The sequence below is a fragment of the Thamnophis sirtalis genome, unplaced genomic scaffold (genome assembly GCF_051295495.1).
Source record: "Thamnophis sirtalis isolate CommonGarterSnake01/CBP01778 unplaced genomic scaffold, rThaSir2_p1.2 scaffold_5, whole genome shotgun sequence".
Classification (NCBI taxonomy): Eukaryota; Metazoa; Chordata; class Lepidosauria; order Squamata; family Natricidae; genus Thamnophis; species Thamnophis sirtalis.
Window position 1 is genome coordinate 6932260 of NW_028261385.1, and position 26298 is coordinate 6958557.

General features: G+C 42.0%; 1 protein-coding gene across 1 annotated transcript in view; it reads left to right on the forward strand.

Moving 5' to 3' along the window:
• The first annotated feature begins 203 nt into the window (after window positions 1–203).
• The window catches only part of PIK3C3 (phosphatidylinositol 3-kinase catalytic subunit type 3), a 137480-nt gene continuing 111385 nt past the window's right edge, over window positions 204–26298 (forward strand). Inside the window, 9 exon segments of the mRNA XM_087715273.1 lie at window positions 204–318; window positions 2361–2549; window positions 6429–6572; window positions 7764–7893; window positions 10728–10754; window positions 21052–21118; window positions 21121–21137; window positions 23226–23321; window positions 24999–25070. Of these exon segments, the coding sequence (XP_087571399.1) occupies window positions 251–318; window positions 2361–2549; window positions 6429–6572; window positions 7764–7893; window positions 10728–10754; window positions 21052–21118; window positions 21121–21137; window positions 23226–23321; window positions 24999–25070 (810 nt within the window). The 5' untranslated portion in view covers window positions 204–250.

Genomic DNA, 26298 nt, shown 5'->3' on the forward strand with positions numbered 1-26298 from the left:
CCCTCCCGCCATCTTAGCGTCGGGCAAAAGGAAGCCGACCCCCGCAACGAGGAAAGATGTTTCGTTGCCCTTCCTCGTACGCCAGGGTGGGCGGGGCGCCCGCGCGCACCAATCAGAGCGCGCCTCAGGGAGCGCCTCCAGCCGCGGATTGGACGGCTGGCGGAGCGCGGAGGGAGGGGAGTCGCGCGAAAGCATCAGCTGGTTTGCCGATGACAGAGACAGCAGCGGGAGGGTTGGCGCACCAGCCGCCATGGGGGAAGCGGAGAAGTTCTACTATGTCTACAGCTGCGAGCTGGACCTGAACGTGCAGCTGAAGATGTGAGTTGACCCCCCCTCCCCACCCCACCCCCGAGGATGCGCATGCTCTGTCCTCCCCTTTTTTAAGGGGGTGGGGGAGGATAATAGGAGCACTGCTCCTGTCCCAGGGCTCAGAGTTTGGGGAGGGGGTCCCTGCTTTGCAATTAATTGGGGAGGGAGGAGGGTCCCTGCTATGAATATAACTGGGACGGGAGGAAGGGTCCCTGCCTTGCAATTAATTGGGACAGGAGGGGGGTCCTTGCTTTGCAATGACCTGGGATGAAAGGACGGGGCCCGGCTTTGCAATTAATTTGGGAGGGAGGAGGGTCCTTGCTTTGCAAGTAACTGGGACAGGAGGAGGGGTCCCTGCTTTGCAAATAACTGGGGAGGGAGGAGAGGGTCCCTGCTATGGATATAACTGGGACGGGAGAAGGGATCCCTGCCTTGCAATTAATTGGGACAGGAGGGGGGGTCCTTGCTTTGCAATGACCTGGGATGAAAGGAGGGGGCCCGGCTTTGCAATTAATTTGGGAGGGAGGAGGGTCCTTGCTTTGCAAGTAACTGGGACAGGAGGAGGGGTCCCTGCTTTGCAAATAACTGGGGAGGGAGGAGAGGGTCCCTGCTATGGATATAACTGGGACGGGAGAAGGGATCCCTGCCTTGCAATTAATTGGGACAGGAGGGGGGTCCTTGCTTTGCAATGACCTGGGATGAAAGGAGGGGGCCCGGCTTTGCAATTAATTTGGGAGGGAGGAGGGTCCTTGCTTTGCAAGTAACTGGGACAGGAGAAGGGGTCCCTGCTTTGCAAATAACTGGGGAGGGAGGAGAGGGTCCCTGCTTTGCAATGACCTGGGATGAAGGGAGGGGCCTCGGCTTTAGAGTTAACTGGGGAGGGAGGAGAGGGTCCCTGCTTAGCAATTAAGTGGGACAGGAAGAGGGTCCCTTCTTTGCAACTAACTGGGGAGGGGGGAGAGGGTCCCTGCTTAGCAATTAATTGGGACAGGAGGAGGTTCCCTGCTTTGGATATAACTGGGGAGGGAGGAGGGGGTCCCTTGGTTTGCAATGATCTGGAATGAGGGGGGTGGGAGTTCCTTGCCTTGTGAATAACTGGGGATGGAGGAGGGGCCATGCTTTGCAATGACGTGATACAGTAGGAGGGGTCCCCGCTTTGCAAATAATTGGGGAGGGAGGTGAGGTCTTCTTTGCAATGACTTGGGACACTTTTCTACTCTTGCTGGATACCTGACTACAATATGTCCTGTCCTACAAGATGCATCTCTGTCTCCTGGTGATTGGCCCAAAGTCACCCAGCTAGCTTTCACGCTTAAGGTGGGACTAGAACTCACTGTCTCCTGGTGATTGGCCAAAAGTCACCAAGCCACCTTTCACACCTAAGGTGGCACTGGAACTCACTGTCTCCTGGTAACTGGCCCAAAGTCACCTAGCCACCTTTCCCGCCTAAGGTGGGACTAGAACTCACTGTCTCCTGGTGATTGGCCAAAAGTCACCCAGTTAGCTTTCATGCCTAAGGTGAGACTAGAACTCACTGTCTCCTGGTGATTGGCCCAAAGTCACCAAGCCACCTTTCACGCCTAAGGTGGGACTAGAACTCACTGTCTCTTGGTGATTGGCCAAAAGTCACCCAGTTAGCTTTCATGCCTAAGGTGGGACTAGAACTCACTGTCTCTTGGTGATTGGCCAAAAGTCACCCAGTTAGCTTTCATGCCTAAGGTGGGACTAGAACTCACTGTCTCTTGGTGATTGGCCAAAAGTCACCCAGTTAGCTTTCATGCCTAAGGTGGGACTAGAACTCACTGTCTCCTGGTGATTGGCCCAAAGTCACCCAGTTAGCTTTCATGCCTAAGGTGGGACTAGAACCCATTGTCTCCTGGTGATTGGTCCAAAGTCACCCAGCCAAATTTTCATGCTTAGGGCTAGAACTCACAGTCTCCTGCTTTCTAGCCTGGTGCCTTAACCAACTACACCAAACTCAATTCTCATTCTCATTTCCAGTAATAATGATATTCTTCTCGAACCTTTGTTTTTCTGCTTGGTCCACTTAGAGGCAGTTTGGAAGGGAAGAGAGAGCAGAAGAGCTACAAAGCGGTTTTGGAAAGCCCCATGCTGAGGTTCTCCGGGTTGTATCAAGAAACGTGTTCTGACCTCTATGTCACCTGCCAGGTGTTTGCAGAAGGAAAGCCCCTTGCTCTCCCTGTCCGGACATCCTACAAAGCTTTCAGCACCAGGTGGAAGTAAGTCCTCCTCTGGGTTGGGGATCAGTAGTGCATATCCTAAGCATCTCATCTGGATGTCTATGGAGATTCTCAGTCATCCAAGTTATGGTTGTCCCAAAGCAGGGGTGAAATCCAGCAGGTTCTGGAGAACCGGTAGCAGAAATTTTGAGTAGTTCAGAGAACCGGTAGCAGAAATTTCAAGTAGTCCAGAGAACCGGTAGTGGGAATTTTGAGTAATTCAGAGAACCGGCAGCAGAAATTTCAAGTAGTCCAGAGAACCGGTAGTGGAAATTTTGAGTAATTCAGAGAACCGGCAGCAGAAATTTCAAGTAGTCCAGAGAACCGGTAGTGGAAATTTTGAATAGTTTGGAGAACCGGTAGCAGAAATTTTGAGTACTTCAGAGAACCGGTAGCAGAAATTTTTAATAGTTTGGAGAACCAATAGCAGAAATTTTGAGTAGTTCGGAGAACCAGTAGCAGAAATTTTGAGTAGTTCGGCAAACCGGTAGCGGAAAGTTTGAGTAGTTCAGAGAAGGAGAACCGGAAGCAGAAATTTTGAGTAGTTCAGAGAACCAGCAAATGCCACCTCTGGCTGGCTCCAGAGTGGGGTAGGAATGGAGATTTTGCAGTATCCTTCCCCTGCCACGCCCCCAAGCCACTCCACGTCCCCCCCCAAGCCACTCCACGCCCCCCCCCCAAGCCATGTCCACAGAACCTGTAGTAAAAATATTTGAATTTCACCACTGTCCCAAAGGTGGTTTTTTCAAGAGGCAACTCGACTTTCTCTTTTTCCTCATGTAAAATATTTATTTATTAGCCCGATCAACCAATTTCGCTAATAAATACATTAATGGAATTAATCAATCACTCTAATTAACAGAAATGTCAGCCGAGAGGCAAAATATCTGACTTGGTTCAGTAAGCAGGAAAGAGGATTATATATAGGCCATTAAAGTTGTTTCCTTTTGTCACATTTTTTTTATTGAAAAGCAAGCTAGAACGCTTACAAATGTATCTTGTAAATGCATAATTTAAAAAACAAAATAAACATAAGCATATAAATTGCTTCTACCTTAAGTAATGCGTATTAAAGTTTGGTTAATCATACTGACTCAGGGTTAATATTAGTAGTAGTTTTCCACGCGAGAAAAATATCCTGATAGTTGTTTTGCAACCTTCTGGTTGATGGCAATTTCAAAAAAAAAAAAATTGCTGGCATCAATCATGATTTGTGACTGGTTTGGGGTATATCAGCAAGAAACCCCTAAGATCTGGGTTAGACTGAACATCACTGATGATGTCACCTACCTAGGTAATGAAATGTCTGCAAGAGGAATAGGAGAAAGGGAAAGGCAGAGGAAGAATGGGAGGGAATGTAAGAGTAGGAAAGAGGGGAGGAATGGGAAGAAGAGGGGAAGGGTAAAGGGGAGGAAGGGGAAGGAGAGAAGGGAAAGGAGAGGAGGAAGGAAGGAAGGAGAGAAGAAAGGGGGGTAGGAAGGAGGGAGGGAAGGAGGGAGGGAAGCAAGGAGGGAAGGAAGGAGAGAAGGAGAGAAGGAAGGAGGGAATGTAGGAGAGAAGGAAGGGGGGAAGGAAGGAGGAAAGGAAGGGGGAAAGGAAGGAGAGAAGAAAGGAGGGAAGGAAGGAAGGAAGGAAGGAGAGAAGGAGGGAAGGGGGAAGGAGGAAGGGAAGGAAGGAGAGTAGGAGAGACGAAACAAGGGAAGGAAAGAGGGAGGGAAGAAGAAGTAGGACCGTTGTAAGATAAGATGGATCTATGGGATGGTAAGAAAGCAATTTCAAGTATATTGTCAACTGTAGGGAAAAAATTGTTATAAATACATATTATTAATAACAGTTATGAGATCATATAATTGTGAATGTATATATGAAATTGATAAAAAAAATTTTTTTTTTAAAAAAAGAAATGTCTGAAAGAAAAAAACCAAGTTCAAATGTTTATGGAGATTCTCAGTCCTCCAGATCGTGGTTGTCCCAAAGGTCCTTTTTTTTTCTCAAGAGGCAACTGGACTTTCTGTTTCTTCTTTGAAGACTTTTCACTTCTCATTCGAGAAGCTTCCTCAGCTCTGACAGGATGGTGGGGAATGGAAGGATTGATGTCTGTATCGATATGGTTTTCTTGGAATTGTAACAGATGGGGAAACCTTAGATGTGTCTTTCAGAGCAGGGGGTCTCCGACCTTAAGACTGGTGGACTTCAACATGCATGACTGGCTGAGGAATTCTGGGAGTTGAAGTCCACAAGTTTTAAAGTTGCCAAGGTTGGCATGATAGCGTGGCCCAAAAACTTTGGTTACAGCATAGATCTAGTGGATTGGGAAAGAATTTGGGACACAAATTATAAACTAACACGATCAGCAGCACTTAAAGAAAATATATACAAAATGTTTTATCGTTGGCATTTATCACCAACAAGATTGGCTAAAATGTACCCAAACATGAAGCCGACCTGCTGGAAGTGTAAAAAAAGTACAAGGGACTTATTATCACATATGGTGGACCTGCCCGGAAACACAAAAATATTGTACAAAAATTGGGAAATGGGTGCAAGAAATTACAGGAGAACAGATAAAATACAAACCCGAAATCTTTCTACTGGGAATAATCAAAGGGAAATATACAAAGAAAATTAAGTACATATTAACACATCTGCTAACTACAACTAGAATAGCATTTGCCCAATGCTGGAAACAAAATAATACCCCCTCAGAGGAATTAGTGATTAAAAAAAACAACCTTTGGATTGTGCAGAGATGGACAAATTAACACTGAAATTAAAAGATAAAGAAGAGTCGGAATATTATGAAATTTGGAACAATTGGTACAAATGGCTGCAAAACAGGAACAAAATTAATTAAGCCAAAAAATAATATATATAAATATAGCAATAGCAATAGCAGTTAGACTTATATACCGCTTCATAGGGCTTTCAGCCCTCTCTAAGCAGTTTACAGAGTCAGCATATCTCCCCCACAGTCTGGGTCCTCATTTCGGTTCACCAACAAAAGGGCGAACGACAAAACCGCGCCCGACTAAACTGCGTCGCTGACGTCATCAACAGGGCAACAACAGCGCGGAGAAAGAAGCACGCTGTAAACCCTAAACCTAAACTTAACCCCTAAACCTAAACCTAACCCTAAACCTAATCCTAAACCTAACCCTAAACCTAACCCTTAACCTAATCCTAAACCTAACCCTAACCCTAACCCTAACCCTAACCCTTAACCTAACCCTAAACCTAACCCCTACCTTAAGTTAAATCGGCTTTCTTTCTCCGCGCTATTTAAAGCGCCCTTCTTTCTCTGCGCTGGCTGTTGTCGCCGCGTTGATGACATCAGCGACGTGGTTTAGTCGGGCACAGTTTTGTCGTTCGCCCTTTTGTCAGGTCACGCTCATTTCACCCACCTCGGAAGGATGGAAGGCTGAGTCAACCTTGAGCCGGTGAGATTTGAACCGCTGAACTGCAGATAACAGTCAGCTGAAGTGGCCTGTAGTACTGCACCCTAACCACTGCGCCACCTCGGCTCTAAATATATATAGAACTGTGTATAAAGTGCGTAAATATAGAAGCGAAATATTATATACATGTACAGGTATGATGACATAACAATGTTGATGTAATGACTGTAAGGTGTTGTAGAAGGGAAAAATAATTTTAAAAAATCTGCCAAAGTTGCCAAGGTTGGAGACCCCTGTCTCAGAGCACATCCAGAAGGTTCCTCAAGATAGTTATTAACATTATGGCGAGTGTCAAGGAAAATAAATGGATTGATCGTGTTAATAGTTAAGGGGCTCAGTAACGGAGTCAGATTTTGAGGCGGTAAACTATAGGGAGGGTTAGACTACTGTGAATCTGAACTGAAACTTAACTTTTTCTCCTCAGCTGGAATGAATGGTTAAAACTGCCAGTTAAATACCCAGATTTGCCCCGAAATGCTCAGGTGGCCTTCACAATATGGGACATCTATGGACCTGGGAAAGCAGTCCCTGTGGGGGGCACAACGGTCTCTCTCTTTGGGAAATATGGGTGAGTTGTTTTTCGTTCTCTTCGAACTGTTATATATTATTATAATTACTATTATCCTTCTCATCTTTTCTAATCCTTCTCCGGTTGGTGTCTTATGATTATATTACTTTGTTGTTTGTATGCACACTGAGAGCTTATGCACCGGAGACAAATTCCTTGTGTTTCCAATCACACTTGGCCAATAAAGAATATCCTATCCTATTCCATTCTATCCCATTTAATTCAATTAAATATTATTCTACTCCACTCCACTCCACTCTATACTCTATACTCTACTCCACTTCACTCCACTCCACTCCACTCCATTCTATTCTATTCCATTCTATTCCATTCCATAATATTCTATTCTATTCCATTTAATTCCATTAAATATTATTCTATTCTATTCCACTTAATTACATTAAATATTATTCTATTCTATTCCATTCCATTCCATATTATTCTATTCTATTCTACTCTACTCTACTCTATTCCACTGCACTCCACTACATTCTATTCCATTCCATTCTATTCCATTCCATATTATTCTACTCTACTCTACTCTACTCTACTCTACTTACTCTACTCCACTCCACTCCACTCCACTCCACTCCACTCCACTCCACTCCACTCTACTCTACTCCACTCCGTTCTATTCCATTCCATATTATTCTATTCTATTCCATTTAATTCCATTAAATATTATTCTATTCCATTCCATTCCATATTATTCTATTCTACTCTACTCTACTCTACTCTACTCTACTCTACTCTACTCTACTCTACTCTACTCTACTCTACTCTACTCTACTCTATTCCATTGCACTTCACTCCACTCCATTCTATTCCAGTTCATTTAATTCCATTAAATATTATTCTATTCCATTCCATATTATTCTACTCTACTCTACTCTACTCTACTCTACTCTACTCTACTCTACTCTACTCTACTCTACTCTACTCTACTCTACTCTACTCTACTCTACTCTACTCTACTCTACTCTACTCTACTCTATTCCACTGCACTGCACTCCACTCCATTCTATTCCATTCCATATTATTCTATTCTATTCCATTTAATTCCATTAAATATTATTCTATTCCATTCCATTCCATATTATTCTACTGTACTGTACTCCACTCCACTTCACTCCACTCCACTCCACTCCACTCCACTCTAGCGGTCTCTCTAAATCTGCCTTCCATTCATAGGATGTTCCGTCAAGGGATGCACGATCTCAAAGTGTGGCCCAACGTGGAGGCAGATGGTTCCGAGCCCACCAAGACCCCTGGGAAAACAAGCAGTACATTTTCAGAAGACAAGATGAGTCGGTTAGCCAAGGTAAGAAGAAGCTCTCCTTGTTTGTTGTTCTTATTCACTTGAAGGCAGGGCAAAAAGGATGGAAACAAATTAAGGAGATAAGCAACTTAGAACTAAGGAGGAATTTCCTGACAGTGAGAACAATTAAGTAGTGGAACAAGTTGCCTCCAGAGGTTGTGGATGCCCCAACACTGGAAGTTTTAAAGAAGGGATTGGACAACCATTTGTTCGAAATGGTATAGGGTTTCCTGCCTAGGCAGAGGGTTGGACTAGAAGACCTCCAAGGTCCCTTCCAACTCTGTTCTATTCTGTTACTAATGGTGTTTGATTAATTCTGATTCTGATTCTCCATGATTGTTTGAGAAGGATGTCAACCAGACTGAAGCCATGAATTGAACCAAGAGTTCATTCTGGAAGTTAAAGCATGTTTAGAGACAGTTTAGTTTAGTAGTTAAGGCATCTGGCTAGAGCAAGGAGACTGTGAATTCAAGTCCTACCTTACGCATGAAAACTGGCTGGATTATTTTGTATCAATCACCAGGAGATGGTGAGTTCTAGTCTGAGCTTTAGAAGCAGCTATGAGTTCTTACGACAATAAAAAAAACCAGAAAACTGTTTCATCTCTCTCTGTTGAAACTCAAATAAAATATTAATAGTTTTGTAATTCATGGTGTCTTCAGACCAGTTAAAGTCAGATGCCCATAGAAATGTTGGTCATCTTGCAGACCTTCTATGCCAGTGATGTCCAGCCTTGGCGACTTTATGACTTGTGGACTTCAATTCCCAGAATTCCTTGGCCAACCACGCTGAGGAATTCTGGGAATTGAAGTACACAAGTAAGATTTTAAGACTTATGGACTTCAACTCCCAGAATTCCTTGGCCAACCACGCTGAGGAATTCTGGGAATTGAAGTCCACAAGTAAGATTTTAAGACTTATGGACTTCAACTCCCAGAATTCCTCGGCCAGCCACGCTGAGGAATTCTGGGAATTGAAGGCCACAAGTAAGACTTTAAGACTTGTGGACTTCAACTCCCAGAATTCCTCAGCCAGCCATGCTGAGGAATTCTGGGAATTGAAGTCCACAAGTCATAAAGTCACCAAGGTTGAACATCTCTTTCTATGCTATCTTTTGCAGTGATAGGAACATGACATTCCCATGGGGAGTTTCCCTGTCCATGGGCCGTTCTGGAGATTAGCTTCTGGGAATGGAGGTTTGGCTTCTTGTCCTCAGAAAAGGTCTTCTTCCCCCATCTCATACGTGGTCCGTGGAGATTCTCAGTCATCCAGGTCATGGTTGTCCCAGAGGTGTTTTTTTTCCCCAAAGTTTTGGACTTCGTTTTTCCTTGAAGCCGTTTCACTTCTCATTCAAGAATCTTCTTGAAGTTGGAGAACTTCAAGTTCTTCAGAACTGAAGAAGCTTCTTGGATGAGAAGCAAAACGTCTTCAAGGAAAAACGAAGTCCAGTTGCCTTTTGAAAAAAAAAACACCTTTGGGATCTCATACCTTATTTCTTCACCCTGTCTTATCTTTGGATCTGTTTGTCAGGGTTCTGACATGCCCTAATTAAATCATGAGCCTCAAGCTTCAAAAGAAACCCAATTATCTATTAGGAGCAACGTTCCCAAGTGAAGCCAGCTCTGAACCCATGTACCGTATTTTTCAGAGTATAAGGCGCTCCTAAGTATAAGAAGCACCTAGCTTTTGGGGAGGAAAACAGGGGGGGGAGGAAAATCTGCTTCTGCCTCCCAGCAATTTGCCTCCTTGCAACAAACAGCAAACAGTGCAGACAATATACACTATTTGTAGTGTTACATTTCAGACTATACTTGTACAGAGGCTGCTAAAATTGATGTGCTTTCTGGAAGTATAGTTATTCTCTGCTATTTAAAAAAAGATGCAATAGCACTGGGCCTCTTCAGATCAAGCATTTATTTTAAAAAGCTTCTTCACTTTGTTAAGTTGTCTAGAACAATAATAAAGCAGTCTTTAAAAATAAGTCTAATAATTTGAACATCCTATAGGTATTTTATAGTTATTTACTTACCTCCTTGCAGCAAACAGCCTGGCTAGAGCAAGGAAAAAGATATCTGGCTCTGCCTCCCAGAAATTTGCCTCCTGGAGCAAGCAACAAGTTTCACTTTCAGTTTAAGTGCGCCTTCCGATCATCAGCTGTTTCAGGCTTCAGGGATTGCTATAGCCTATTGCAGCCTCCGCCACCCCCATTTTCCCCATTTGCTGCAAGGAGGTAAATTGCTGGAAGGCAGAGGCCAAAGGGTGGGGGACGGTGGGTGTGTGGGGCTACATTCAGTGTATAAGACGCACCCAAATTTTCACCCTCTTTTAGGGGGAAAAAGTGGGTCTTATACTCTGAAAAATACGGTAATTTACGGCTCCAATCATGACCCTGTTTCCCCCCTTCCCCCCAAGTGTGTCACCAATCACATTTGCTAATAGGGCAATTTCTCAGGTTGTAGAGATCACTCCCCTCCGGCCGTTGTAAGTAACCCTGGGATACAGCCTTGGGAGAGATAAGTCTGTAATGTGCATCTGTTTTTTGCTGCCTTTCTATGGCAACTCGAGAGCTGGCCAGGGACGCTTTGTTAGTTGACACTGTTCCTTGTCTCTCTTGTGACACTGTTCTTCTTGGGATAACTCTTGCTAGGAAAAAAATTGACCCATTTTCTGCTTTCCACGTCCCTCTGGCTAAAGTTATAACCACATTGCGAAACCTTTGACCCATTAGATCCAGGTACACTTTCCAGGAAGGAGAGAGGATTCAAAGTTCTGTGAAGATCTCAGTTGCATTTCTGAGAGGTGCAGCTAACAGATAGGGGTGTTTTTTTTCAATGTAGGCCTCAGGAGAGGAACATTTGGAGGAAGTAAGTACCAAGGAATCATGGCTTGTTGGCACCAGTCTTTGTAAAAGCACATGGTTGCAACTTCCTGAGGACTAACATCTTAATCTGAGCTTTCTTTGATTGGTTCATCTGACAGTTTGCTCCTCTCGTACCTGTTAACCCTCCTGAGCTTCATAATAGGGTTTCAGAATTGACCTAAACTAGAGATCGGCAACTTTAAACACTCAAAGAGACACAAAGGTCCTAACCGGAAGCCCCCCATCCATAGAGTCTCCTCCTAGCGCAGCGTCCTTTTTCCTCTGCAAACCGGAAGTCCGGTTCCTCCCCACCACCACCACCACCATAAAGTCTCCTCCTAGTGTGGCATCCTTTTTCCTCTACCTGTCCTAACCGAAAGCCCTATCAACTGTGGAGCCGATCGGCAATGGAGCCGCAGTAGAGAGATGAAAGAGCCACATGCGGCTCCAGAGCCGTGGGTTGCCAACTGTTGGCCTAAACTGTAGTTTAGCTGAATATATTACATAACAAACTTTAAACCATGATTCACAACCCAGAAGAATGAAGATCACATATTGTGCTGAGCAAAAGAAGGCATATAATAGACCAGAATTTAACAGTGGTTTTTTTTTATCCTTAGAATTCAGGTTTTGATAATAAGATCCATGCTTGGAGTAGATGTATTAATAAATGTACAGGTAGTTCTCCACTTATGACCACATCTGAGCCCAACATTTCTGTTCCTAAGTGAGACAGTTGTTAAGTGAGTTTTGTTCCATTTTATAACCCTTGCCAGCGTTGCTAAGTGAATCGCTGCAGTTGTTAAGTTAAATTAAGTTATTAAACCTACCGTCCCCAGTGACTTTGCTTGTCAGAAGGTCGCAAAAGAAGATCCCACAACCCCCAGGACACCACGACAGTCATAAATGTGAAACCAGTTGCCAAGCATCTGAATTTTGATCATGTGACCATTGGGATTAAGGGTGAAAAATGTTCCTAAATCACATTTTTTCAGTCCCATTGTAACTTCAAAAGGTCATTGAATGAATGTAGTAATCCGAGGACTATTTGCAACATAAAAACTAAACACGTTTGGCATTTTGTAGCTGTCCCCATAAAGGGGACGCAGTGGCTAAGATGCTGAGCTTGTTGATCAGAAAGGTCAGCGGTTCGAATCCCTAGCGCCGCGTAATGGAGGTGAGCTCCCGTGACTTGTCCCAGCTTCTGCCAACCTAGCAGTTTGAAAACATGTAAAAAATGCCAGTAGGAAAATAGGAACCACCTTTGGTGGGAAGATAGGACCGTTCCATGCGCCTTCGGTGTTTAGTCATGCTGGCCACATGACCACGGAGACGTCTTTGGAAAGCGCGGGCTCTTCAGCTTTGAAACGGAGATGAGTTACAGCCCCCTAGAGTCAGGAACGCCAGGGGAAACTTCACCTTTAGCTGTCCTCATGCATTTTTCTTAACATGTGGAATTTTTAGATTACATTTTTAGATTATATTAATCTAAATATTAATTAATTATGGGCCTGATATTTCCTAATGATAGCCTATTCAATCAGTAACCAAGGATGACTCTGCTTAGCTTCTGTGAGCAGCCAGAGTTAACTAGATAATTTTATTTATTTTTATTTAGTCATTCCATTTCTATAGTCTTCTGTCTCAGCACTTTAGCTAGTTACTGGAACAAATTAAACTTAGTCTCATTTATCGCAGCAAATTCCCCTTCTTACACTTGGCTCAGAATTTTTTTTTCTGTAATATGTAAATAAGAGAGAGATTATGGTTTACTAATTTACAGGGACAGCGTTTGTCTCCAAAGACCATAAATATTATTTTCGTATGAATAAAGACTCAGATATAAATACTTGGACACTTTTTCATTCATCTCCAGTTTAGTGGAAATATTTAATAAAACAACAACAAAAGGCAACCATCTTTAGACGTTTCTCATCTTCTGAGATTAACCCTGGCTGGATTTCCATTTAATTGTGGATCTTTTTGATAATCTCAGCATAGCAAAAATTTTTTTTATCAAAGTGCAGAATTGGAAGCGTGAGAGTCTCATGACGTACTTAATCCGATAGGATGGAGACAGAATAATTTTAGTAACACGGCATTAAGCTAGACTAAATTTGATGAGTGCCAACCATTGTTAATTTTTTAATGGGTTAGCATGATGTAGCGTGGCATTCAGGATCCCATGTACAGCTAGTCCTCGATTTACGACCACCGTTGAACACCAAATGTACGTTGCTAAGTGAGATCTTTGTTAAGTGACTTTCGTCCCACTTCGTCCCAACTCTCTTTGCCACCTATCTCATTAAGCGGATCATCGCGGTTGTTAAGTTAGTGACACGGTCGTAAAGTGAATCTGTCTTCCCCCTTTGACTTTGCTTGTCAGAAGGTGATCACGTGACCCTGGGGCACTGCAACCATCGTAAATATGAAACCAGTTCCCAATTTTGATTGCGTAACCATGGGGGATACTGCAATGGTCATAAGCAAGAGCCGAGGTGGCGCAGTGGTTAAATGCAGCACTGGAGGCTACTTCAGCTGACTGCAGTTCTGCAGTTCGGCTGTTCAAATCTCACCGGCTCAGGGTTGACTCAGCCTTCCATCCTTCCGAGGTGGGTAAAATGAGGACCCGGATTGTTTTTGGGGGCAATATGCTGACTCTGTAAACCGCTTAGAGAGGGCTGAAAGCCCTATGAAGCGGTATATAAGTCTAACTGCTATTGCTATTGCTAAGTGTGAAAAACGGTCATAAGTCTCTTTTTCTCAGTGCCAGTATAACTTTGAAAGGTTGCTAAGCGGACTCTGGTAAGTCAAGGACTAGCTGTATATACCTAAACTCTGTTTAGTTGCAAGCAGTAGACACATCTCATAAAACAGAAGAAAATCAATGGATAAAGACACAAAGTCCATAGAGATTCTCCGTCCTCCAGGTCATGGTTGTCCCAAAGATGCTTTTTCAAGAGGCAACTAGACTTTCTGGTTTTTCTTTTGAAGATGTTTCGCTTTTCATCCAAGAAGCTTCTTCAATTCTGGATGGTGGGGAAGGGAAGGATTTATATTCCAGTCAGAGCTGAAGAAGCTCAGTGAGAAGAGAAACGTATTCAAAGAAAAAAACAAGTACCGTATTTTTCGGAGTATAAGACGCACCTTTTCCCATCAAAAAAGAGGGTGAAAATCTGGGTGAGTCTTATACACTACAATACAGCATTTTTGACTTCCCGAAACCCTGCCCCCTTTGAAAAAATGGCTGTGGATAGCCTTTAGTAGGCTTCCACAGTGTTCCTGGGGGCTGGGGAGGGCAAAAATGAGTGAGAATCGGGCCATTTTTTGCTCGTGTTTGCCCCTCCAGAACCCAGGAGCACTCTACAAGCCTCCTAAAGGCTATGCATGCCCTTTTGGAAGGCAAAAAATGGGAGGTTTGCAGAGTGCAAAAACTTTTTTTTAATTTGCCTCTTCAAAATCTTGATGCGTCTTATACTCAGGTGCATCTTATACTCCGGAAAATACGGGTAAGTCCATTTGCCTCCTGAAAAAAATCACCTTTGGGATAAAGTAATATTTTCCCATCACATTAATACCTCAGAGTGTAGATTTTCACGGGTGTAGGTATGTTGGTCTTGTATTCAGGTCTTTTCCCGTGTAAGCTTGAGATTGCCTTGGCAACGTTTTGGCGAGGTCTCACTCGCCATCCTCAGGCTGGGTTTTGGGCTGAAGATGGCGAGTGAACTTGAAGATGGCGAGTGAGACCTCACCGAAATGTTGCCAAGGCAATCTCAAGCTTACACGGGAAAAGATCCGAATACAAGACCAGCATGTATGTATGTATGTATGTATGTATGTATGTATGTACGCATATATATATATATATATATATATATATATATATATATATATATATATATATATATATATATATATATATATATATATATATATATATATATATATATATATATATATATATATATATATAGGTCTCTAGTTGTTCGGGTTTTCTCCCGCGTAGAATTGGATATGTCTTTGCGGGAGAAAACCCGAACAACTAGAGACCTACATACTAACACCCGCAAAAACCTCAGAAAACATATATATATATATATATATATATATATGTATGTATGTATGTATGTATGTATGTATGTATGTATGTATGTATGTGTGTATATATATATATATATATATATATATATATATATATATATATATATATATATATATATATATATATATATATATATATATATATATATATATATATATATACACACACATACATACAACATACACACACACACATACACACATATTTAAAGTCACAACCCCTGGTATGCCCAAATATGGGAGGAAGATCACTACTTCCGTTCTCTGTCCTTCGGTTCGTCACAAGAGACCATCCAGAGAGAAACCCATTTTTTATATATATATATACACACATACATACATACAAACACACACAAATATATACACACACACATAACACATGAGTAAATGTACAACACCAAGAGCAGATTCTTCCAACATGGTAGAGAGGAGCGATTGTAAGCAGGTTCAAACACAGAAAGGTTAGCTTAGTTTCAATTCAGAGAAGAGTTCAGAGCTTAATACAAAGAGAACTTCCTCTAAGCCACGCCCAGGCACCTAGCTGTCTCCAGCAAATACTGTTTCAGTTCCTAAACAGCTCTTATTGGCTGGCTTAGTTCCTCTGCCTATTCATTGGCTGACCTTGTTGCCAGGCCCTATTCCAGTCGGTCCCCAATGGCTGACCTGTTGCTATGTCCTATTCCAGTTCATGAATATTCTGACAATTCTAACAGCTCAAAGCGTAGGAGGGTTAATTGAATGGATAACCACAATTAATGGATTGCTGCTGGTTTTTCTGAAATTTTATTTTAACTACTTTGACTAAAACTGTTACCTCAGAAGTGTGTAGCAAAGCTTAATATTGCCGTCCTGGTTTTTGAAGGATTTTTTTTTTAATGATTTTTTTTATTTTTTATTTTTTGCATTTTGGTGTGGACCAGTTCTTCTCAATGAGGGTTTGCTGTGTGAAGTTTATTCCGTGTATTAATTTTAAAAGCTTTCCGCTTAATCCCGTAAGGAATTTGGCATGCTCTATCTTCTGTTGATGCTTTCTGGTTTTCTGAGTCTTGACGAATCTTTGAAAAGTACAAAAGAATATTAGCTGTGTAAGAAGCTAATGATAGAAAGGAACAATTTTGAAGGCTCTACACCAGTGGTTCCCAAACTTGGCCACTTTAAGACTTGTGGACTTCAACTCCCAGAGTTCTCCAGCCAGAAGAGCTAGCTGGAGAATTCTGGGAGTTGAAGTCCACAAGTCTTAAAGTTGCCAAGTTTGGGAACCACTGCTCTACACGTTGTTAGGCCCAATCTATCACCAGATTAATCCCAATACAACATTTGCTGCCATCTCTGAGCACTTCAATTTGGCGTCATTCACAAAAAGTTCTGGGTGTATTGTCACAAGAACATGTGCTCAAGTCACTGGAGTATCAAATCATCATCTTTTCATGTCCACCATTTTCATTTGTTCAACAGTTATGAAAAGAAACTACCCTCCTCCTCCCTCCTCCTCCTCCTCCTCCTCCTCCTCCTCCTCCTCCCCTTCTTCTTCTTTCTTTTTCTTCTTCTCCTCCTCCGCCTCCTTCTCCTTCTGCTTTCTCTTTTCCTCCTCCTTCTCCCCCTCCCCCTCCCTCTTCTCCTTGTTTTCCTCCTCTCCTTCTCCTCCTTCTTCCTCCTTTCTTTTCCTCCTCCTTCTGCTTTCTCTTTTCCTCCTCCTCCTCCTCCTCCCCCTCCCTCTTCTCCTTGTTTTCCTCCTCTCCTTCTCCTCCTTCTTCCTCCTTCCTTTCCTCCTCCTTCTGCTTTCTCTTTTGCTCCTCCTTCTCCCTTCCTCTTCTTTTCCTCCCTCTCCCCCTCCTCCTTCTCCTTCTTTTCTTCCTCTCCTCCTCCTCCTCCTCCTTCATGCCTCAGCTCAATAATGACTGTCGTTGTGAGGATAAAATGGCAGGAGTTCCTTGTGCGTGCTACTTGAGCTCTTAGAAGGAGCTGACGCTAGAAAGATGAGGAGGCAAAGTTAGAAAGAAAAGGATTGCATGTGATCCTTTACCAGCATTCTTTGCTTTGCTTTCACTTTCGCTTTCGCTTTCTGTGATGAAATGATAAGCAGTCTGGATCCCAAGAAGGGAGGGGCTGCATCCCAGAGGAGTAAGAGGCAACACAGGCCAGATATCCTGTGTGAGAGAAAGGGGATGAAGACAGGCCCTTCTTAATAGTCCCCAGAATATATTGTAGATGCAGATGGCAGAGACTTTAATCTGGCAAGATTTGGTCTATAGGTGTGAAACCAAAAAGGACTTGGCTTGGAAGAATTATGATGTGTCATTCTTGATTTGACCTGACACATGGTCATTGAACAATTCTGGGAGCTGAAGTCCACAAATGGAGGCTGAGGCATTCTGGGAGTTTAAGGCCACACAAGTGATTGGCTCAAGTGACTTTTCTATGAGCCAAGGTGGCGCAGTGGTTAAATGCAGCACTGCAGGCTACTGCTAGATCAGCAGTTCAGCGGTTCAAATCCCACCGGCTCAGGGTTGACTCAGCCTTCCATCCTTCCGAGGTGGGTAAAATGAGGACCCAGATTGTTGGGGGCAATATGCTGACTCTCTGTAAACCGCTTAGAGAGGGCTGAAAGCCCTATGAAGCGGTATATAAGTCTACTGCTATTTTCTCAATTTCATTGTTTTCAGTGAAAAAATGAGACAGGTATTCAGATCAAAATTGCCCTTGAGAGTGAAATCATCTTTAGCTTGACATAATCGGAATTGCTTAATTGCCCTGATGAAGGTTTGTTGAACTGTGGCAAGCGGTGTAGTAGGGACAGCCGGAAACACTCTAGCAATAACAGTAACACTTACTTAGACTTATATACTGCTTCACAGTGCTTCACAACCCTCTCTAAGCGATTTAAAGAGTCAGCATCTCGCCCCAACAATCTGGGTCCTCATTTTACTGACCCCGGAAAGGATGGAAAACTGAGTCAACCTTGAGCCAATCAGGATCCTACTACTGTCAATGGAATGCGGAGTTAGCCTGCAATATGCATTCTAATCTTTTGCCCCCATAATCTGGATGGATGGATGGATGGATGATAGATGAATGGATAGATTATCTCTAATAGATAATGGATAATAGATGGATGGATACAAAGGTGGATAGATTAGATAGATAGATAGATAGATAGATAGATAGATAGATAGATAGATAGATAGATAGATGATAGATAGATAGATAGATAGATAGATAGATAGATGATAAATAGATAAATAAATATGTAGTTATGTAGATATGCTTGTAGATAAATACATAGGTAGATAGATACGTAAGTAGGTATAGATATGTAGGTAGGTAAATATGTAGGTAGATAGATATGTAGCAGATAGATATGTAGGTAGGTAGATATGTAGGTAGAGCCATAGGTAGGTAGGTAGATACATAAGTAGGTATAATATGTAGGTAGGTAGATACGTAGGTAGATACGTAGGTAGATACGTAGGTAGGTAGTGGGTAGGTGGGTAAATATTTAGGTAGGTAGATAGATTATGTAGTTAGATAGGTAGATACATAGGTACGTAGATAGATAGGTAGATACATAAGTAGTATAGATACGTAGGTAGCTAAATACGTAGGTAGGTAGATAGATGTGTAGGTAGATACATAGGTAGGCAGGTGGGTAGATATGTAGGGAGTAGATACGTAAGTAGGTATATATATGTAGGTAGGTAAATATGTAGATAGGTAGGTAGATATATAGGCAGATAGATATGTAGGTAGGTAGATATTTAGGTAGATCCATAGGTTAGGTAGGGAGATACATAAGTAGGTATAGATACGTAGGTAGGTAGATACGTAGGTAGATACATAGGTAGGTAGGTGGGTAGATATTTAGGTAGGTAGATAGATATGTAGTTAGATAGTAGATACATAGGTACGTAGGTAGGTAGATAGATACATAAGTAGGTATAGATACGTAGGTAGGTAGGTAGGTGGGTAGATATGTAGGGAGGTAGATATGTCAGTAGGTATAGATATGTAGGTAGGTAGATATGTAGGTAGATCCATAGGTAGGTAGGGAGATACATAAGTAGATATTGATACGTAGGTAGGTAGATACATAGGTAGATACGTAAGTAGGTAGGTGGGTAGATATTTAGGTAGGTAGGTAGGTAGGTAGGTAGGTAGGTAGATGATGATAGATAGATAGATAGATAGATAGATAGATAGATAGATAGATAGATAGATGAGATAGATAGATAGATGATAGTTAGATAGGTAGATACATAGGTACGTAGGTAGGTAGGGAGATACATAAGTAGGTATAGATATGTAGGTAGGTAAATAGGTGGGTAGGTAGGTGGGTAGGTAGGTAGATACGTAGGTAGGTAGGTGGGTAGATATTTAGGTAGGTAGATAGATAATTAGATAGGTAGATACATAGGTACGTAGGTAGGTAGATACATAAGTAGGTATAGATACGTAGGTAGGTAAATATGTAGGTAGGTAGAGAGATGTGTAGGTAGATACGTAGGGAGGTAGGTGGGTAGATATGTAGGGAGGTAGATAGATATGTAGGTAGGTAGATACGTAAGTAAGTATAGATATGTAGGTAGGTAAATATGTAGGTAAGTAGATAGATATGTAGGCAGATAGATATGTAGGTAGTTAGATATGTAGGTAGATCCATAGGTAGGTAGGGAGATACATAAGTAGGTATAGATATGTAGGTAGGTAAATATGTAGGTAGGTAGATACGTAGGTAGATACATAGGTAGGTAGGTGGGTAGATATTTAGGTAAGTAGATAGATAGGTAGTTAGATAGGTAGATACATAGGTACGTAGATAAGTAGGTAGATACATAAGTAGGTATAGATACGTAGGTAGGTAAATACGTTGGTAGGTAGATAGATGTGTAGGTAGATATGTAGGTAGGTAGGTGGGTAGATATGTAGGGAGGTAGATAGATACGTAGGTAGCTAGATACGTAAGTAGGTATAGCTAGGTAGGTAGATAATAGGTAGATAGGTAGGTAGGTAGGTAGATACGTAGGTACGTAGATATGTAGGTAGAAAGATTGATATGTAACTAGGTATAGATATGTAGGTAAATATGTAGGTAGATAAATACGTAGGTAGGTAGATTGATACGTAAGTAGATATAGCTAGATATAGCTAGGTATATAACGTAGTTATATATGTAGGCAGCTAGGTAGATATGTAGGTAGGTAGGTAGATACATAGGTAGGCAAGTAGATATGTAGGTGGGTAGATACGTAGGTACATAGATACGTAGGTAGGAAGATTGAAACATAACTAGGTATAGATACATAGATAGATAAATATGTAGGTAGATAAATATGTAGGTAGGTAGATACATATGTAGGTCGGTAGATACATAGGTAATTATAGATCCGTAGGTGTTGTGGCCCAGCAGGATCCGGTTGAGCTGCTGATGGACTCGAATAGCGAGGAACCATATGAGTCTGCCCTGGATGATGTGGAGGACCCTGGGCAGGGTTCAGACTCAGAGCAGGGACCAGAGAGGCTGGTTGGCCACCAGGAGGCTCCTGAGGCATGGAGCAGTGGGGAGGATCAAAGGCAGTTTGTCCCTGATGCTAGATTGAGAAGGGCTGAGAAACGGAAGCAGCAACTCCGTAAGCCGACTCACAGAAGATGATTAAGCCCAGCTTGGTTGTTGATTGGCCCCTCCCAAGAGAGATTATAGGTGAGGCGTTGGGAGGGGACATTTGCAGGAAACAACCGAATTAGTAGTTAATAAAATCTGTCCGTGTATTCTAGCCGTGTCTGTACGTTTGGACTATCTGCGTTGCTTCATTCAAATTATCCGGGTTTCTGCAGAGCTACTGTATTGAACGTGAGTTGCCTGGGCCCTCAGCCAAAGGATTCGTTATCTCACTAATTGAGCACTAGCAAACAGCCAAGCCTGTGTTCTAGTGTATTCTGGAACATGTAGGTAGGTAAATAGGTAGGTAGGTAGATATGTAGGTAAGTAGATAGATATGTAGGTAGATAGCTAGATAGCAAGAGAGAGAGAGAGAGAGAGAGAGAGAGAGAGAGAGAGAGAGAGAGAGAGAGAGAGAGAGAGAGAGAGAGAGAGAGAGAGAGAGAGAGAGAAAATCAGTGAGAATATACATATACACATATGCATGTGTGTAATATCTTCAACATGGCAACTTCTTAAATAACCATCTTCTACTTTTTCCTTCCAGCTCACCAAATCCCACAGGCAGGGGCACATGGTCAAAGTCGATTGGCTGGATCGGTTGACCTTTCGAGAATTGAAATGATCAACGAGGTAGGTCCTGTGCCTCGATGAATCTTGGAGCCATAGCTCATTGGGAAACGGCAGCGGGCAACCGAGGCCGGATCTTTAGGGAACTCTCCACTCTTCGTTTTCCTCTCCTCTCCCTCCCACCTCGGTTCCTCGTCGTGATGGCGTAATGTAGGGCAGAGAAAAGATGAGGTTGTGTTGATATTTGGCCTCTGGATAACGTCAGACGGATCTATAGAGGGTGCCTCAAAAGTGCTTCTCAAAAGGCAACTGGACTTCCTTTGTTTTTCGTTTTGAAGATGTTTCACTTCTCATCCAAGAAGCTTCCTCCAAACCAGCGTTTCGAAAGCATGTAAAAATGCAAATAATTAAAAACAAAACAAAACAGGGACCACCTTTGGTGGGAGGTAACAGCGTTCCGTGTGCCTTCTGCGTTGAGTCATGCCGGTCACATGGCCACGGAGGCGTCTTCGGACAGCGCTGGCTCTTCAGCTTTGAAACGGAGATGAGCTCCGCCCTAGAGTCGGGAACGACTAGCGTTGATGTGCGAGGGGAATCTTTACCTTTTACCTGCTATGAAAAGAAAATAGGTTTCAGCCATGGAGTTGTAGCCACAATTTCAATTGTTTATCCCCTTTTATTTCTGTTTAACTATTTTTATTACTTTTTTTATTATTAAGTGTTATGTTAAAGCGCCTGGTATGCCCAAATATGGGAGGGAGCCTGCTGCTTCCCTTTGCCTTCAGCTCCACCCTAGGAGCTTGCGGGCGGGAAACCATTTTTGCGTTGCATTTTTGTGCTGAAAAATAAATGAAGGGGGAGGAGTATAGATCTATTTCAAGCTATTTAACTCTCATCAGCTAGCCATATCATTCCTGGGATTAGAACCTGTTAGGCAGTTATATTAACCTCTAAGCCACAGCTCTCCTCCCTTATCCAGCTGAGCAATAGTAAATAAAACTTCGTAGTAAACATATGAAGAACTGTTGCAGGATTTGGGTTTGGCTAGTTTATAGAAAAGAAGGATTAGACGTGATAGCAATATTTCAGTATTTGATGCCTTAGGCATGAAAGCCAGCTGGGTGACTTTGGGCCAGTCACCGGGAGACTGTGAGTTCTAGTCCCACCTTAGGAATGAAAGCCAGCTGAGTGTCTTTGGATCAGGCACGGGAGACTGTGAATTCTAGTCCCACCTTAGGAATGAAAGCTAGCTGGGTGACTTTTGATTAGGCACCAGGAGACTGTGAGTTCTAGTCCCACCTTAGGAATGAAATCTAGCTGGGTGACTTTTGATTAGGCACCAGGAGACTGTGAGTTCTAGTCCCGCCTTAGGAATGAAAGCTAGCTGGGTGACTTTTGATTAGCACCAGGAGACTGTGAGTTCTAGTCCTGCCTTAGGAATGAAAGCAGCTGGGTTTCTTTGGATCAGGCACCAGGAGACTGTGAGTTCTAGTCCCACTTTAGGAATGAAAGCCAGCTGAGTGTCTTTGGATCAGGCACCAGGAGACTGTGAGTTCTAGTCCCACCTTAGAAATGAAAGCCAGCTGGCTGACTTTTGATCAGGCACCAGGAGACTGTGAGTTCTAGTCCCACCTTAGGAATGAAAGCTAGCTGGGTGACTTTTGATTAGGCACCAGGAGACTGTGAGTTCTAGTCCCACCTTAGAAAATGAAAGCCAGCTGGGTTTCTTTGGATCAGGCACCAGGAGACTGTGAGTTCTAGTCCCATTTTAGGAACGAAAATCAGCTGGGTTTCTTTGGATCAGGCACCAGGAGACTGTGAGTTCTAGTCCCACCTTAGAAATGAAAGCCAGCTGGCTGACTTTTGATCAGGCACCAGGAGACTGTGAGTTCTAGTCCCATTTTAGGAATGAAAGCCAGCTGGGTATCTTTGGATGTCCCTCTCTTCTCTTAGCCTAACACACCTCACAGGGTTGTTGTGGTGGGGAACATGGGACAAGGAAGGAGTATTATGTACATCCCCCACCTTGAGCTCCTGATAAAGAAATAAAGGTGAGATAAAGACATCCAATAAATATTGGCATGAATTATATTGATTTTGCAAATTAAAGGTCCAAGTTCTCACAGAGCTTTTTTCTCCTCTTATTCTCAGAGCGAGAAGCGAAGTTCTAATTTTATGTACCTGATGATTGAATTCTGTTGCGTCAAATGCGATGACAAAGAGTACGCCATTGTGTATTACGAGAAGGTACGCAACGCTGGCCGGTTGTTGATTTTCATCTACTTGGTTTGAAGTGCTGCCTGACGTTCTACATAGCATGGGGGAGATCTAATCCTAAGAAATGATTAGAAGTATTAAAAGAAAGCCACTGGCTTTTCACTCTCGATCTCCTATGGCAGTGGTTCCCAAACTTGGCAACTTTAAGACTTGTGGACTTCAACTCCCCAGAATTTTCCAGCCAGCAGAGCTGGCTGGAGAATTCTGGGAGTTGAAGTCCACAAGTCTTAAAGTTGCCAAGTTTGGGAACCACTGTCCTATGGAGTCAGATATAATCCCCGAGAAGAGAAGCTGACATTTGCTCTCAAGCAGTTTTTAATATCCACATGCCGAGCAAATAGGAAACTTAATGGAAACTTTGAGTTTAGAATTTAAATTTAATTTAAAATGTAATATTCTTCGGGATTTGTAAAATCTCCCTTCCTGGAACAAGGAAGGGTTTGTTGAAGCTTGAAGAAGTGAGGACTGAATCAAGATTTCCTGATTCATGACTTAGTCTGGCTGTTTCCTTCCTTTCCTTCCTTCCTTCCTTCCTTCCTTCCTTCCTTCCTTCCTTCCTTCCTTCCTTCCTTCCTTCCTTCTTCTCTCTCTCTCTCTCTCTTTCTTTCTTCCTTCCTTCTTTCCTCATTTCTTTCTTTCCCTTCCTTCCTTCCTTCCTCTCTCTCTCTCTCTCTCTTTCTTTCTTTCTTTCTTTCTTTCTTTCTTTCTTTCTTTCTTCCTTCCTTCCCTTCCTTCTTCTCTCTCTCTCTTTCTTCCTTCTTTCCTCATTTCTTTCTTTTCCTTCCTTCCTTCCTTCTTCTCTCTCTCTCTTCTTTCTTTCTTTCTTTCTTCCTTCTTTCCTCATTTCTTTCTTTCCCTTCCTTCCTTCCTTCCTTCTTCTCTCTCTCTCTCTCTCTCTTTCTTTCTTCCTTCTTTCCTCATTTCTTTCTTTTCCTTCCTTCCTTCCTTCCTTCCTTCCTCTCTCTCTTTCTTTCTTTTCTTTCTTTCTTTCTTTCTTTCTTTCTTCCTTCTTTCCTCATTTCTTTCTTTTCCTTCCTTCCTTCCTTCCTTCCTTCCTTCCTTCCTTCCTTCCTTCCTTCCTTCCTTCTTCCTTCCTTCCTTCCTTCCTTCCTTCCTTCCTTCTCTTGATTCTCAGTCATCCAGGTCATGTTTGTCCCTAAATTGCTGTCTTTGGAAAAGCAATGTGACTTTCTTGTTTTGCTTGAAGATGTTTCACTTCTCACCTGAGAAGCTTCCTCAGTTCTGACTGAATGGAAGAGAATGGAAGGATTTATATTCCTTGCAATCCGTGCAGTCCTCCTGTGGCTGCCATCTGTGGGTATCTTACAACTCTTCTACAATTTATATATAGAGAGAGACAATAAATATTATATATATTAAGACAATAAAAGTAGGAAAACCAGTGAATTGGATATCCTCAGTCATCCTGGTTACGGTTATCCCAAAAGTACTTTTTTTCAAGAGTCAACTGGACTTTCTGGTTTATCTTTGAAGGTGTTTCTCTTCTCATCCAAGGAGCTTCAAATGTCTTCAAAGAAGCAAAATCTCTTCCAAGAAAATCAAGAAGATTGTCTTTCTGGGATCTGTTGGGTTAAAACCGGTTATTTTAGATTCTTTCGCTAACTTTTCTTTGGCTTTCTAACCTAGGATGGTGATGAATCATCTCCGATTTACACAAGTTCCGAGATTGTGAAGGTTCCAGATCCACAAATGTCCATGGTAAGAACGTTTGGGGACCACATCACTTGGGAACAGGCTGGATTTAGGAAGAAATACCTGTTTGTGAGTCTTGGGGCAGGTGAATATACAAACGGGGGGTTTCGGAGTTGAAGGTGCCATACCTTTCAAACAGTTTCTGGGGCCAAAACCATCTGCAACGATACTGACGAAGAAGGAAATTGAGCCGTGATAGTGGCGAGATCCTTTATGCTTTCTGTGTGAATCGGAAGGGGGGGGGGAGATGAAATTGTGATACCAAGGATTCTGAGGATTAGAAAAAAAAATAGCAGGAAATAGAGAAATGGAAATTATGTTGTAACCTTAGATTAAGAGGTTGATTTAAATGTATACGTCTACTTTATTTACAAATTTTATATATTTCTAACTCTACATAGCTCTATCTATCTATCTATCTATCTATCTATCTATCTATCTATCTATCTCTATCTATCTATCTATCTATCTCTCTATCTATCTATCTATCTATCTATCTATCTCTATCTCTTTCTCTATCTCTATCTCTCTATATATCTATCTCTATCTCTATTTCTATATATATCTCTATATCTCTATATCTCTATATCTATCTATCTATCTATCTATCTATCTATCTATCTATCTATCTATCTATCTATCTATCTATCATCTATTTCTATCTCTGTCTCTCTATATATCTATCTCTATCTCTATCTCTATATATCTCTCTATCTCTATCTATCTATCTATCTATCTATCTATACTATCTATCTATCTCTATCTATCTATCTATCTCTCTATCTCTCTATCTATCTATCTATCTATCTATCTATCTATCTATCTATCTATCTCTATCTCTTTCTCTATCTCTATCTCTCTATATATCTATCTCTATCTCTATTTCTATATATATCTCTATATCTCTATATCTCTATATCTATCTATCTATCTATCTATCTATCTATCTATCTATCTATCTATCTATCTATCTATCTATCTATCATCTATTTCTATCTCTGTCTCTCTATATATCTATCTCTATCTCTATCTCTATATATCTCTCTATCTCTATCTATCTATCTATCTATCTATCTATCTATCTATCTATCTATCTATCTATCTCTATCTATCTCTCTATCTCTCTATCTCTCTATCTATCTATCTATCTATCTATCTATCTATCTATCTATCTATCTCTATCTCTTTCTCTATCTCTATCTCTCTATATATCTATCTCTATCTCTATTTCTAT